Raw genomic sequence first — 16,244 nt, 5'->3', positions numbered from 1 at the left:
TAGCGAATAATGCTTTTTCTTTGTAGGTTTTGTTTGAAATGATGCATGATTAGGTTGGTTTACACAGAGAATCAGCATCTACTGTAAATGATCTATTAAACAGCTCCTTTGGTATTCCTCCAAATAACTGTTTTGCATCGCTTGTAACCAAATCAGCAGGTGGTCTCTTATTCCCCCTCAAACCACAGCCCGTTCTACGCTTTGGGAGTGGCAACATGTTGCAAACCACCGATGAGATTTTAAACCAGGCTATGGTGTGATGTGAATTTGTGGAAATAGCAGGCAAGAAAAATCTTCAGGTCATGGTTTAACATTGATCATCATGACTTCAGCCTTTAGGGTCAAGTAACCAACATCCTGAACTTTGGACACAGAAGCAATAAAGGGACCAGAGAATCGATGTGATGTCATCGCAGTTTTTCCCCAGAGAGCTGCCCAGTGGGGGGTGGGGGGGGGGGGACAGATGTCATCTGACCCCTGGTGAAAAGGAAGTGTCACTCTCTGATGACGAGGTCATGCAGCATCATTGCTGGGTTGACGCGGGTGACTAACACACACCTTCACGTGCATGATCCTAGTTCCATATTATTTATTTGCTAATGATGCTTGACCAGCTGCCCCATACTTGATCTCACTGCTGGCTCTTATAAATGCCAATAAGAAATATGACTGCAAGAAATCAGGTTACATCGTGATGCTGCCTTTTAATGCAAAATAAAAATAATGGTAGAAAGTTAAACACAGAATGCACAGTCTGCCCTGTGTTAAAAGGAACTCAGTACATTGCAATATCAATAGCGGAAGCCCCAGTCATTTGGAATGCAATTAAAAACTCAATTTTCAAGGCGCTTTGGTGAGGGTGATAAATGGGCCAGTAATCCCTTAATTGTTCTCTCACAGAATCACAGGGGTGATAGATGTTTCAATAGAGGAGTACAACTTAAAGTAAATAACACGAGTTTGTTGATGGCTGTCTGATATTGGATTATCCCCAAGTTGTCAAAGAAAGCCGAATATGTATTTTGCATGTTTATATTTTCAGGTGAGGTCAATAGAAACACTGCAGTATGCATGTTTTTTGCTTTCTTTTAGACTTGTTTTTTAGACGTTTTCAGGACCACGGACAGTTCTGTTGGCTCTGCGTACCCAGGGCGCTCTGGGTGTCCTACAAGTATTTATCACACGTAGCCTTCAAAGTGTTGTTTTCTCGACAGTGGATCGATACAGTGATAGCGGAATTTCTTGCACACAAACTTTTTAGATATGCCACAAACGTGGAAACAGAAAAAACCCGCCGGTTGAATCATATGGTGCAAATCCAGCGTCTTCATCGAGCCTTGAAATGCAGCAACTACCACAGCTGGAAGCGGCCGGGCTGTACGGAATCATCGGCCACCTGAGATTGCAGTGTTTTTCTTTTTATTATTATTTTATTTTTTCTCCTTTAATTGATTCATCCCACAGCAGGCTAATATCGCAAGTGCTGCTCTTATAACTTGTCGTCGCTTGCGGGCTGAGGTTTTTTTTTTTTTTTTTAAATTTAACATCAGATCAAGTTTGACCAACATTGGCGGATCCAATCGGAGTCCAGATCAGCTCCTTCTTTCCCCCACCACCCCCACCCCTCCTCCCTCTCTCCCTCTCTATCCTTCTTGCTCACTCGGTTCCCCCTCTCTTTCTTTAGTTGCAAAAAAATGCTCTGCAGCTGGGCAGCACCTCAATGAATGAATTGGTGCACTGTGAGCGACCATCATCTATCCGCTGGATTTTCTTTTGCGCCCGGCTTTCAATCCAGAACATATGAATTTTCTTAGGCAGAGCCTTTTAAGGAGTTGAACAGACAGGTCGGAGAAAATGGCACAGCGCGTGGTTTTCTTTCTACTGTGGCTCTTTGACCGCTCATTCGCTGGATTTCCCAATCAGATAAATATCGGTAAGTGTTTTGTTGTTACACGGCTGCAGATTTGTGATTTTTGTTTTTAACGGACATTTGAACTGCAAGATTGCGTTTTAAAGAGGATACGGCGCGCGGAGCTCTGCGCAATGATAAGAGACCAACTTGATTTCTCATATGTTGCAGGCTGAAATCCACTGAATTTAAAAAAAAATACATTAAAGCCACCACTGACTGTGTCACTGTCATCTTTAGGGTTTTTATTAAACATAAGATATACGTGACACTGGCGGTTCATCTGCGTTGTCCGAAGAGTTACAGAGAAGCGCGCGGGTTAAAAAAAAATAAACATAAAAATTCGTATTCTTTTAAATAACAGCTGCGTGTTTTAAATCACTACACGGAGTTCTCCCTCACTCCTTAAAATGCCGGTCAGAGCTGGCGGTCGTGTGTGAGCGCTTTGTCTGATCTCGGGTTTTCATCTCTTCCAGGGGGACTGTTCATGCGTTCCACGGTGCAGGAGCACAGCGCGTTCAGGTTCGCTGTCCAACTCTACAACACCAACCAGAACACCACGGAAAAGCCTTTCCACCTCAACTACAATGTCGACAACCTCGAGTCGTCCAACAGCTTCTCGGTCACCCATGCCTGTAAGTCTGCTTTTTTTCTTTTTCTTTTTTTAATGTGTTTCTGTGCTCGAAAAGTGACCGCGATTATTCACGAGCTTATAGATGTTACAGCATCTGCAGGAGGAAACAAGACAAGTTCTTCTCACTTCACTGTGATTCTTAAAGTCACAGCGGGGAATAAAATTAGGACGTTTTCTCGCACAAATCTTTGTTCTAATAAAATCATGTTTTTTTCTTTCAATATATCCTGAATTTTCTAGAAATTTCTCCAACATTTAAATGTGTCTTTCACATTTTTAACGACATCGGCTACAGTTAGGGAGCACGCAGTGTTAGTACATTTATGGCACTCCTGCATGAGTTTTACGTGAGCTGGTATGAATCCCACATTGTAAAAGAAGTTCCCTTGGCAACATGCAGTAAACATGCTGCCAGTTGCACAAACCAGGGGCTCAGCCCTGGAGGAGTTCACATCTGTAGTCCAATTTCATGGAGTTTATAGATTTTCAGCGTCTTTGTTATAGCAAGTAGTGTGAATGCCTTTAATTTCATCACACAAATGATGTTTTGTCTTATTATTTGGTTATCAGACTTCTCTTGCGCAACTGGTGTAACTTTGCTTAGTTGCTGATGTAGTAAATAACCTGTTTTTGTAATCCTTTTAGCTGCAGTTTCTTGAAATAAGCAGAAACACAGATTCAACACGAACAAAACTGGAAGAAACAGGCTCCGGAGAGCCATTTTGTTATGTCATTTCAGAGGAGGAGTTCAGTTTAGGCTGAATGGCTGACTTTGTGGGCACGCAGCTCTGTCTGGATGGTGAGGTTGTGTCCCTGTAACCCCTCTGTGGCACGCTCATAACGGCCCCTCTGACTCTCCCTGTGCCAGAGCGCCTCCGCCTGCTCCGTCCTCTGACTCCCCCCTGTGTTACAGTGCATCTCCCCCAGCATTGCAGAGTCAGCTCATTAGCACTCAGCCCTCATAGCACCTCACCGTGCTGTCATTGGGTGAAAGGGAAAAAAAATCCATAGCTCCCCAACCAACGCCAGCAAATGAGTTGGGCTCAGACCTGCAGAGGAGGTGGGTCTGAGCAGTGAGGGAGATGAAGCAGAGCATCCTATCACAGGCAGCAGAGCTGCAAGTGCCTTAACAAAGGCATCCATAAGAAACAATAAGCAAATGAGAGTGAATAAATAATAGATAGTGCCATGCAATTTCACGCGTGTTGAAGAGGAAGGGAAGCATAGGAGAGGAAGGCTTGATATCAGAATCTAATTAAATTTGGGGGCAGACAGAGTTTTAGCAAAAGGAAGGGGATCCTGTGGGAGACGTGACCCCATTTCCTGCTGCCGTGTCTCTGCGTCTCCATCAAGAGCACTGTCTCAACCCTGCCTTAAACTTCAGATGAGAAAACTCTAAACCTTTCATGATGCAAACAAAAAGATGGGCAATCATCAATGTCACAGTGTGGTGCTTTAAAATGCATGTTTGATAACTCGTTCTCTGGCAGAGTGCTTACCTGCTACATCATATTAAAAAAAAAAAGTTGCGTGCTTAACACACAAAAAGTCTTCTTAATTGCAAAATCAATGCACGATCTGATGCCTTTGTCGAGCGAGTGCCCTGAGTCTCTTGTCAAGCTGAGCTCGCAAACCGCAGACAGCTCATGCTGAGCTCACAACAGTCCACAAGCACCTCCGATTGTCTCTACCGATGTACTGAACAAAGTAGAGATGACGGTTATTAAATATCACTTATCTGCTGACTTCTAGGCCTAAGAGATTTTGCCTCTAGTGATTGTGGAGCTCTTGTGCTCTGGGTTTTACTTTTGTCAGCACTGCTGTTTGTTCTGCAAGCTGTCACAATTATTTAGTGGACATTCAGATTCTCCTTTGTCATCAATAGCCCCATGTGAATGACTCAGACCTTTGTCAGCAGCAGCACACATCTACTCTATGAACAGACGCGGTTTTACAAAAGTAGGGTTCAGGGAGTGTTTTGAAACAAGCTCCAGTGCTTTGATTAAGATGAGATCTGGCTTCTTTTTGTTTTTCTCTGCAGTTTCACATTTGATATTGCTTTAGTGAGCGTTCCCTCTTTGGTCTGGGACAGCCAGTGCCAAAGCTCTCCACTCTGACTCATCATAAAGATCACGCCCCCTCATTTGCTGCGCATCCTTTAACACATAATGCAATACTGGGAGAGCAACTAGAAGGCGTGCACAAATTCAAATTAAACTTCAGTTTAGCTGCTGAGCCTTTCAGAAACCAAGCACAGAAATCCAAGAAAGCCTGCTCTTGTTTCGGAACCATTTCTTTCAAGCTGGTTTGAAGCTGTTAGCATGTGCTGTTAATTGAATTAGTGGCCATCAGAAAAGAAAAGAAAAAAACAATGCGTGGCTTCAATAATCCTCGAGGCTTTGCTTTGTACTTCAGCGACTCGGTGTGTGCTTTCGTGGCAAGACTGTTGTTGCTTTGAAGTGACATCAGAAATTGCGAAATGTGTAATTACCAGTGGAGGGATCCATAATAGCCATGGAAGCTAGGAGTCAGGAATACCCACAAAGAAGGCAGGAGTAGTTCAAAGCAAAGGGTACCAGTTTGAAGAAAGCACAGCAGACAGCATTAATGCTCCTGATGGTCACGGCTAGCCAACTTAATGGCACCACTATCCTTTTCGCTGCTGTTTACCCTTCTTCTTCTTCCTTTACCTGAGGCGGAGGGGGGAAAACATCAAGCCCTCTCTGCCTCTCCTTGCCACGCTACTTATTAGATTACTCGCCTTGATTCCTGTTAAAGGCAAATTTTGCACTGGTTGGCTTTTGAATCTCATCTCGCTATTCCTCATTCCTCATTCTGTCATTAAGCTAATGGTGTGTGTCCCCTCTGCCAGCCTTTTTTTACATGGTCCTACCCTTCTTTTATTGAATCCTGCAGCTCCTTAAACCTTGTAGCAGATGCTTTTCTGGCGCCACCGTTCACCCACCTTCTCCCGCCATTGTCAGCCACAGATAAAACCGTTTCACTCCGAGAGTGTGGAAAAGAACACTGGTAAAACTGGACATTTTGACTGCATTTGTCTTTTTTTCTAGTTACAAGAATAGGAAGAAGGACAAGAGAGTACCTGCAAGGTGCACAGTGTCACTGTAAAGAGAAAGAAGGCGAGAGGAAAGGGATAGTTTGAGATTTCAGGAAAAGCACGTTTGCTATAAATATCTAACAAATATCTTCAACACAGCTCTGCATGTTGCACATTGTGTATGTGTTGCACTCTGACTTGGTGTTAGATTGGATGTAATGCAAGACGATCTCTGGCGATCGTACGTGGGAATACTGTAAGCATCGGAACGTGCGAGAAGCCTATTAAGGCACATTTAATTTAATGGCCGCGAGGAAAAACTCCAGCAGATGCTTGTATTTACACCGAGGTGGGAATGTCAGCATCACTGATGAGCACCATCATGAGTACTCCAGAAAGCAATGCCTAATATTTGTCTAGACACTTCATTCGAAAAATCATCTTTACTAACCTTTACCTTTAACCTTTACATCTGCACATGTTGCTGAGAAACACCAACGGTCTCTTTACACCAGCGGCCTGCTCTGTGACCGAGCACATGTGACAAATGACATATGTTGCGGAGCACACACTGAAAGAGCCCTTACTAAATATTTTCATATACTTTAGCTTTTGGGGGTTTGTTGTGGAGGTGGTGTTGGTGGTGTGAATGGACGGTAAACAAAGCGACAGGGAGACATGTTTTTTTGCAGTGCTTGGTCTGAGAGAGACAGGGTATGGCCGAGAGAAGCTCCTCAGGTGATTGTAGAGGTGCCACGGTTCTTGTTCTCGCAGGCTGTAACTCAGTTTGAAAGGTGTGACGAGGGAAACATGGCAGCTGAAAGAGGGAGAGGGAAGCTGAGGGGGGGAGGAGGGATAGAGACAAAAGACTGCAGTGAGAAAAAGCAAGAGGAAAAAAGAATATAAGTAAGGATGTTTTTTAAGGTTGCTAAGTGTGTTTGTGTGTGTGTGAGTGTATAACCAAGGCAGAGAGAGGGAGAGCTCTTTAGGCTATGGAGGGGGGAGGTTGTACCAGGACATGACATCATAGTCCAGCTGTGTTGAAAGCACAGATGGGGGTTTGTTTGTGGATGTACGAGCCATGTGCTTATACACGTTTGTGTATGCATGTATGTAGAGACGTGCAAACACCCTTAAACACTACAAGTCTGGTCTGGACCTTAATATTTGTTTCTGGGTAAATTTTAGTGTTTTGTGCCGAATGCCTCTTGACACACTTCATCATTCATCAAAAATAAAGGTCAGGGTCAAAATATGGTGGGCTTGCTCCATGATTTTGGTGCAAAAGAAGAGAATTTGAGAAAAGACATAGTTTTATTATATATGCAGACTACGACGTTTTGCAAAAATAAAAATAATCCCCCAAATTTAGCTAAAACATGTATTTCATAAGCACAGTGACTGTGCAAAATCCTCTGAGGCTAACATAAGCCACGCTACAGTGATGTGAATTTGAGGCCAGCAGGCCGGGGCTGTCTCAGAGGCCTGTTTGGATGGCTTGATATGGGCCTAAGTCAAATGAGTGCTACAGAAATGGCCACGGATGAGGTTACATGCTTGGAGAGCTGCAAAGCCTCTGGGAGGGGAGCAGGATGTCAGCAGAAGAGGGTGACTGACAGCCCTGTTTTCAAATAACACACTTAAAATGTAAATTTAAACAAAAAAAAACAAACCTGAGTTTAAAGATAGATGACAAGTTATCGAGTTAGGGATGCTCTGATCCGATAGTTATGTCAGCTATTTGTGTGAGACTGACTCAAACAACTGGACAACTGGAACATTGATGGCTGCAGTGTTCAGTTCAGTTCTGTGCTGCATCTTGAGTCAGCAGTGCACTGGGGCACTCGCATAATTTAGCTACGAGCTCGTGATCTCGTTTCGATTGTGAACAGGGGTCAAGTGAGTGGATGAAAACAGAAAAACACCACTCATATCGCCATTAACATAACAAGCTCTCGTCAACTCGATTAGCAAAATACATTCGGTAACTAAGATGAAGTGATAGAGAAACCTGAAATTTGTTGTCTTGATGCCACTTTGAATCCCATATGGGGCTTAAATTATTTACCAATCCTGCGCTGCTTTATTGAAGATGATATCAACACTGCCCTCTGATGAACAAGAGGAGCTGGCTGACCAATCCTTGTTGATGGCGACTGTGTCCAATTAGGTCACAATTTGTAACATTTTTTAATGTGTTATTATCATTATTATCTTTTAAGAGCTACTTTGGAATCATAAGTAATTGTTAACACAAGTGCTACAGAAATAACTGCTAGTTTAGCAGCACACTGCATCTCATGCTTAATGTTACTGCTGATACAATTCTAATGAGTTATCCTGAATTTCTTGCCGTTTTCTTGAAATACTCCTGGCATGATTTCAGCCACTGCTACTGTTTGCCACAGTCATATGAGGCTTCCTGGTAAAGCCAACACAAAAAAAAGAGCTGGAAAAATTCCAAAGGCCAAATCTCCGAAGGGAACATTATTTTGACCTAATTTGCTGGTCATTAGATGCCCTTCGCTGTATTTTATTAAGTCGGGCGCATAGCTGAAACAGTAATGAGATTCAAAATACAAAAACACAGAACACACTCCAAGGCAGTTTCAACACAATGAATTTTTAATCAGAATTTCAAAAGATCTTCTTAAACCCAACCTGAGGAGAAGTGCTGCTGTCGGGGTGTTATTTGTCTTGGAATCAATGTAGCTGGCAGATGTTGTTTGTTAAAACAACAGATTTCCTCCCTTGCCACCGCGGTGGCTTCAAATCTCCATTTATCTTTCACAAACGCCGGGCATTTGGCCACTTTCAGCAGCTGTGAAGTCAGTGTAAGGAAAGAGTTTTTTGATTTTTGAAATCAGCATATCCCATGATTGCATCAAACATTTGTGTTGCTGCTTTTAAAGATTTCTCCAGCTTCTGACAGTCATCAGTCTTTATGGGTTTTTTTTTTCCAAAGTACTCAGACCATCTGGCGAGTGTTGGTGTCTTTGAATTGTCTATTGATTTCCTTTATGTATCTGCTCAGTTTTCTTGGGCAAATATCATAAATTGTAAGTGATAAGGGGGAAATGGTTATAGATGAAATGTCATGGCACACTGAAGATATCATTGTCAGCAGATGGCATTTGCTAAGATAGCCAAACAGAATGATTAGAATTTCCATTGTTTTAATGTGATAACTGATGCTTTTATATTGTGAGTGAGTCAGTGATTGTGGGCTTTGAAAAAACCAGCAAGACAGGCCCATCTCTGCTTCACACATCAGTTCACCACAACTCAAATAATGGTGTAGTTTCTGAACTATAAGTCGACAACGACAGGCCAAGTCTGCGTTCCTTTATTGAAGATGATATCAACGCTGCCCTCTGATGAACAAGAGGAGCTGGCTGACCACATAAAAGACGGCAATAAACACTGCAGGAACCACACAGGAGGAGACACGCAAAATCTTAGTGGTCCATTAAACAAATTCGCTGCTGTGAAGGAAACACTGTTCCCGACGAGGAATGGCGTCTAAATGCTGTGCATTTTAAGTCAAAACCAACAGGGAGAAAGCTACAGTTTTTTTGTTGTTGCTTTTGTTTTTTCTCTTTCTTTTCTTTTTTTTTTCTTTTTTTTTTTACAAACGGCTTATATCAGGTGCATCGGGGATGTGTGTGCCAGCAGTCTAGCTCCGTGTGACGGCTGTTTTCCATTTTGTTAGCTCAGTGAGCAAAACTTGTCAAGGAGAGTGGGCAATGTTGTTTGTGGCAGAGATTATATTTCATTTCAAAATGTCATTTACCTGCATGGAGCAGATGTGAAAAGCCAAGGGAGGAGTAGATTAAAGAAAAGAAAAGGAGGCGCATTTTCAAACCTTGTCACTTGTAAAGATCTGTAACACTGTAGTCAGCATTTTTCTTTTTTTTGAAACTTTTATTCTCCCTCTCTGTCTTTCTCATTTCTATCTCCATGTCTTAATATATATTTAATCTCTTCCACAAAGCTCATTACAGTTATGTTCTTGCAGCTATTGCAGTCACACTCAGCTAGCTATTGGCTATTCACTAGACTCCCTGACAATACCCGTAATCACTGGATCAGTAATCCCCCTGCTTGAGCTGGAATAGCACATCCGCATCGTGCTTCATTGGAAGTTTCTGCATTGGTTTGGCTTCACCGAGTCTTAAGGGAAAGAAAGAGAACTCTCTGGTCTTCTTCAGAAGGAGCTGCGGACTGCATTGTCCTAACCAAGGTCAGACAGCGTTTGACTAAAATGCTTTTATGATCTTTCAAGAACCTCAAGAACCTCGTTCATTGACACCGTTGGTGCTGTCTAAACATACCAAAACACTTGGTTTAAACCATCAGCTTGTTTTGACGTTCCTCTGCATGTGTGTTGCACTCAGTTTTATTTGTGTATGTGTGTGCTAAAGACAATCTAAAATGAGGAGGACGTCACTGTTGTGTTGAATTCAAAACACCAACAGGGAGTGTCACAATGTACTCTCCCAATGAGTAAATATTGGATCACAGTGCGATGGGGCTTCCAGCTCTCCGTCTGCCGACTGAGCAGATTGATCCGCACGTTTCTGGCCTGTTTCAAAAGAGGCAGTCGCTAGCAGAGCCCTGCCAAAGCGGCATGTCTGTGCAGAAACAAGGGCTCCATCATAACTGATTGCTTGTGACAGTTCACAGTCGCTGGGCCACTGAAGCATCATAACCTTGTGAAACTAGTGGATGAGCACTCATACATGCTGAAGGAGAGGAGGAGGAGGAGGAGAAGGAAATAAAATTATTAGCATATTCCTTGCAGTGGTAGAAAAAAGAGAAAAAAATGCGAGTAACACTCACTGTGCCGTGAATGTGGTTAATATTAAACACATCTTACACAGTCAACGACATAATGCAGACCAACACCTTTGCAGATTTACAGCCAATTACGGCAACAGTTGCAGAACAAAACCCCTAGCAGTGTCAGAGAGAGAGTGGGGGGGGGGGTCAGCTGGTGTGATGGAAGTGCTAATGACAATCAAACAAGAAGATCTTCTGGCAGGAGATGAGGAGCAAAATCTGCATGGCTGTGATCGCTTTAGTTGGATCGAATGCTGCCACCATTACAAAAAAAGCACCGATTTATTTCAGAGTGTTTAAATCTACACAAGCGCTGTGAGGAGAAGAATGAATAACAAAACAAGCGTGGGTACGATTCTTTGAATCTGTCCTGGGTAACTATAAAGCAGAGATTGGTGCTGATGAAGGTGGCTGTCCATCATTTTCTCCATCTTGTGTTGGGAAAACGCGCATCAGGCAAAAATGTTTAAAAGCAGCACGGCGGTGTGGTTGTGCTTTACATATTTCCTACTGGTATTCTCCCATCCTTAGAGCTCACTATACCCATGAGTGAGAATTAAGTGAACATGATGTGCTCTTTCAACCATGACCCTCCTCTCTTTCTCTCTCCAACAGTTAATTCGGAGAGTGCTGTTGTGTGGCTCTTGCCATTTCACACATGGATACGTAAAACCTGTGGGCGGTAGCTCCCAGGCCGCTGTCCATGTTAGTGTGTCCATGCATAACTGTGCTGTGAAATATTGAAGTGTTCTATCATTCTACCATCAACTATTCGGTAGCCGTCAGTGCCATTCCTTAATTGTTATTTTTCAACCCCACCCCCTCCCTCCATAAAAAAAAAATCCTGGTTGTGTGGCTTTATGTGGCGCAGTGTGGCCTGCAGATCAGGGAAGCAAACTTCATCTGGACCCATGACAGAGCTAATCCATCGCAGCTGCAGAATGAAAAGGCCGTTTGGAGTGAATCTATTCCAGAGGCCTGAATGGAAAGCTTCTCACAGAAGCCGGTGCCCTTTGCAGCCCTGACAGTGTTAGAATGTGATGAAAAAGGACATGAACGAGTTCAGTGGATTAGCCATGTTTGTGAAAGAAGGGAACAGTGGACGAGAGAGGCACAGTAGATGGAAAGATGAAGTGACCAGCAACGGTGTTAGCGCACGCTGGGTTGTGCACATGCAAGTGGTGTGAACTGGATTCTCAATCGCTGACACAGAAGCTCCCACTTGTACGCTGAAGTTGAGTGTTTGGAATATGCTGTCAGCTGATATGTGAGATTTTATACATCTCTGCGGATGAGCCGCACCCGCTTTCTAGCAGAACTGCGATGGCGGCGATTTGAAGAGGAGCCAAAAGTAGGACTTTTGAAATTAACTTTGTGTAAAGGAATGTGCAATATGTTTAAAGGGTGGATGCCGAATAGCACCTTTCTATTTCTGCTGGAAATGGAGAGTAAGACTGAATAACATGTATTTCTCCAGTGTGTCATGGGCGCGCATTTCTCATCAGGCTCGCTTTATGTGCCTTTGCTTTCTTCTCAGGACTTTGTTCATTCTATTTTCCTTCTGCCCATTGTAGTGCTGCTAGTGCTGCTACTGTACATGCACCATCACTAAGCTGTAAGGGGATAGACTTTGGGTCTTTTATGCGTAAAGAAGCTTAAGTTTGGAAATTGCTCTCATGTGGCCAAAGTTTGTGAAAAGTCAGTGAACATTTCACTCCCAATTTCTGCGGTTTGTCTCTGAGTAAAGCTTTTTTGCCCTAGGACACCATGTAAGTGAATGAAATATTTAGGATTAATGAAGCCTCTTGTTGCACGAGGGGTTAACCAAATCCTGCAATGGGGACTCAAATTCTGAATTTAATAAAATGTTATTATGAAATTTAGGTCAGAAAATTGTGGTATCAATCATTGTGTATTTAAAAGAATGATAAAGAGTTTTTAGTTGTAGTTTCAAGCCACCTGTGACATTAGTTATACCTAGAGTAATTTTGTGAATGCTGATATCTTGGTGCTCAGCTGCATTACTAAAAGTTGGTCCACTGGGCCAGTCAGTCAAGTGCCAACAAAACCGAGAGAAAGCAGAAATGAGCAACATGCAAAAACAGCTATCAAGGCTGTCCTTTGTTTGCAAAGCTGCTATTGCAAAAAAGTAAATGGGTTCTCAGCATCTCAGTAAAAAGGTGCAACCAGCTTTTTGGAGGTATGACCGAAAAGTGATCTGAGAAAAAAGCCTGACTTGAATTTGACTTGTATCCCTTCAAGGTAATCTCCTCAGGCAGCACTGCAGCGCTTTCAGCATTCCTGCTAGTTTCACACTGTCCTCTGATTATCTTTCTTGAACTGCTTCCATTTGATTTCATGATGGAATCCAAACATGCATTGAGAGCAAGCGTCATTTCTGCTTCAAACTAACCCAAACTTAATGCTGAGGAACATCACTGTTAGGCCGAGTTAGAGCTTTAGGTCTGACGCACAGTGTTGTTTGGCACTGCAGGTTTTTCCTTTTTTTTTAAATCTATGCAGGGAGTTCATTCACCAGCTTCAGACTGTTCATTCGGAGTATTACTGAACCATCCTAAGATCTCCGTGTGAGTAAAAGCCAGCACAAGCTGTGGCTCGTGGCATCCTGAGCGCTCTCACAGCAGATGGTTTATTGGTCCACCGGTTTGAGCACCGAAACAATAAAACCTTTATGCAGGCACGTGTTTATAATTGCGTTGCATCACAACACCATCGATCGACTGCTGTAGTTTTATCTTGCTTGATATATGATTTCAACCACTTAACTGCACAAGATCTGATTTGTTATGCTATTTGTTTCATGAAGCCTCAGATCTTGTCATTGGGTGACATGTCTGGACAGCTAGAAAGAAGAAATTCTCACTTTGTGGTATTTTCAATTAAATACAGGGTTTAGGTGATTAGCAAACCACTGGATGTTTTTATATTTACCATTTCTGCAACATCCCTCTATTATTATAATAATTATTATAATTTTATTAACAAATAAGCTATTGATATTGACATATCCAGGACATGGACAAGATACATATAAGAACAACACAAACTGGAAAACAATCTACTATCCACCATGTTCCAACAATCATTGGAATAAGGGGATAGTAGAGATATAAGAAGACGTGTAGTGTGTATAATGTGGAAAGAACTGCTGTATAACTATATTCAGCCAGTGATCAAATAAAAGAAGGGACAAAATAAGCTAATAGTAACAGTAATAACAACAGTCTTTTTACATTCTTGCTTGATATACGATTTCAAATGCTCAGCTGCTCGAGGCTGCGTTTGTTGTAATATTTGTTTTAATGATGTCCCAGATGTTTTCACTGGGTGACAGGCATGGACACCTGTTGTCATCCAATTTGAGAAGAACTCAAAGTATTTTGCTTTCTCCAGTCTCTTAGTCTCATAAAATGAATCTATTACAGAGTGTCTTTGTCGGGATAAAAAGAGATATTTTAATACCTGTGGCTTATTATGACTTGATTACATTGTAGCATGGCGACTATATCAGGCAATATATCAGACTGCTATTAAGTCTTTTAATTGGTATGTGTGCCCAGCACATCCAGACAATGACGAGTCCACTGAGAATAAAAAATAGGAGGTCTTTTCATCAAATGAGAAAAGAGAACCTTCTTGCCCGCTATACGAAGTGGATCTCAAGTGAAGCCACTTACCAAAAATCTTTATTTGTATTTGTGGGGAAATTGGTTTTTAGAAAAGTGTGCATGCCGAGGCCCCAGAATATAAGGGGATTACAACTTATTCCCTTACATAGCTCTCCGTTTTCCATTTCAGCCTCTCCCCTACTTCCCCCTAGCTTTATCATTCAGGGACGGAGCACCATCTCAGGAAGGGCACTAATAAGATGAAAAGTGGTGTTGGACTCTACATACTTAACTATGCCGGCACCAAGGCTGAAAAGGAGAGGGAAGTCTTTAAGTGATGCCTTCAAGGTTAAACAACTGGTCCCATCTCCTGTCCTCATTGACTTATTCTATTATTCTTCACTGAAAGACAAAAGGCTCGGGGAGAATGGGCTCAGAGAGGTGCTGTTTTAAAATTCTCTGTACTCTGTAATCAAGCTTCACAATGGAAATCCTTCATGGCTCGACTTGGATTGTTCCGCCGTCATAGGATATGGATTGCAATATGAAATTTGATTAGTGTCACCAGGGGCAAAGGCTTAGTTTACATGCACGGTAAGCAGACCTCGTGAGATTGGCAGATAGTCATCCCGTCTCAGTTTCCCTAGGCAGCACACTCTTGGCTTTGCAGGTGCATATAACTCTGACTGTACACGAAAAACAGGCATCCGAAATCCCCCTAAAGGATGGAAACAACCAGTCAGAAACATTAAAATCAGACGGTGTTCACTCTAACAGCAGCATGAGACTTTCAAGACTTCTTGCTGTTCAGTCTTGCAGGTGAGGAAAAGAGAAAATGACAAACACACACTGGTTTGTGAGGCACAGACGGAACTGGAGTATACGTGAGGTCAGAGGGGGGAAAGGGAGCATTTTGACACTGATGGAAAACTATGTGTGCCTGCCAGATATCCACGAAGTTTACTCTTATTTTTCTTTTGTTTTTTTAACAATCCATCCAAATGATAGCAGGAACAGGAGAGGTTTATGGCTGCCAGGTATTTTTCCCGCTGTGGTGAATAGAATTCAAAACAAGTCAGTTGGGTGCAGCACTCTATACCTGAAATATCACCACAAATCTTTACTCAGGCAAGCCCAGCTCTCCTGTAGTCAAGTCGAATAATTTAGAGGCATCTTCTTATCCCATTCCTTTAATCTCTTTGATGGAGCTAAGAGGTTTTTTCTTATGTCTTCTTTTCTTAAAGGCAGTCCTTAGGTGAGCTGTTTCCTGCAATTCAGCAGAGCCAATCTGCCCATTTTATCAGAGACTGCTCTCCCACAAAGAATGACCCTATAGGTCGATTGTGTGAGAAGCTTATTACAACCAGTAGTGTCAAAATTAAGCAAATTCTAGCAGCCGCTAGTCTGGAGATATACATTTTCCAGCATGTTTACTGTTGTGGACGGGTTTATTTCACCGTGTAGCTACTTAAGTTTCTAAAAGGGTCCCACATGTAAATCAAACCCCAGCGTTCTTGTTGAAAGTCAAGTGCTGGCACACCTTTGGCGGCTCTCCATCCCTGTAGTGCAGTCCACACCAGTCTTCTTCTACGATCATCCACCATTCTCTTCCTCCATATTCATTTGCGAGGAAGGGCATGCTTTAGTCCCGCAGTGCTGATTGGGAGGATTAGTGACTTTGTCACCAGCTTTCTGGGAAATCCAATTACAGAATATCATAAGCCTTACATGTTTCACACTTGGCTGAATCCTCCTTAAAAATGCACACCGGCAGCCTCAAAAGGGTCAGCATTTAGCAGCTGTCCTCGCTCTGTACAGCGGTGACATCCTTCTGAAGGTGAAAGGAACGATCATCTTTGAAAGGATAAGACAAGTCCTGTAGCACTCCTCTTGCCTCTGCATTGCAGCAAATGGTAGACTACACAAGCCTGAGAGAGAGGGGATTGTTATTTGTTCAATGTAATGGGCCAGTATCTCAGAGCATGGCTGTCAAGGTGAAGCGAGGGCCAAGGGTTTAGTTCTGTTATCTGCTTCCACAGATAGTCCTTAATTGCATGTGTCAAGGAAATGACATGCAGTGGACAGGGCCAGGCAAAGTGAGATTTCTGCATGTATCGCTTGAGTGCTATCAAACTGATTTTCCCAGAGATGCTCGGCAACTTGTCCAATCGT

General features: G+C 42.7%; 1 protein-coding gene across 6 annotated transcripts in view; it reads left to right on the top strand.

Moving 5' to 3' along the window:
• Positions 1-1,654: 1,654 nt before the first annotated feature.
• The window catches only part of LOC147337788 (glutamate receptor 3-like), a 98,889-nt gene continuing 84,299 nt past the window's right edge, over positions 1,655-16,244 (top strand). For 4 of the 6 annotated variants that reach the window (XR_015131479.1, XR_015131477.1, XR_015131480.1 and 1 more), the window contains exons 1-2: positions 1,655-1,933; positions 2,386-2,544. Coding sequence is in view for 3 of the 6 variants with exons in the window: in XM_086310744.1 (XP_086166870.1) it covers positions 1,855-1,933; positions 2,386-2,544 (238 nt within the window). In the remaining 3 variants the exon portion in view is untranslated. The remainder of the gene's footprint in view (positions 1,934-2,385; positions 2,545-16,244) is intronic. The other 2 variants (XM_086310729.1, XM_086310721.1) reach the window with 1 other exon arrangement.

The sequence above is a fragment of the Aulonocara sp. 'chitande type north' Nkhata Bay genome, linkage group LG2 (genome assembly GCF_057382095.1).
Source record: "Aulonocara sp. 'chitande type north' Nkhata Bay isolate Kocher_YH1m ecotype deep benthic linkage group LG2, A_spYH_male_GT1.1, whole genome shotgun sequence".
Classification (NCBI taxonomy): domain Eukaryota; kingdom Metazoa; phylum Chordata; class Actinopteri; order Cichliformes; family Cichlidae; genus Aulonocara; species Aulonocara sp. 'chitande type north' Nkhata Bay.
This window is presented reverse-complemented; position numbering and strand designations above follow the sequence as displayed.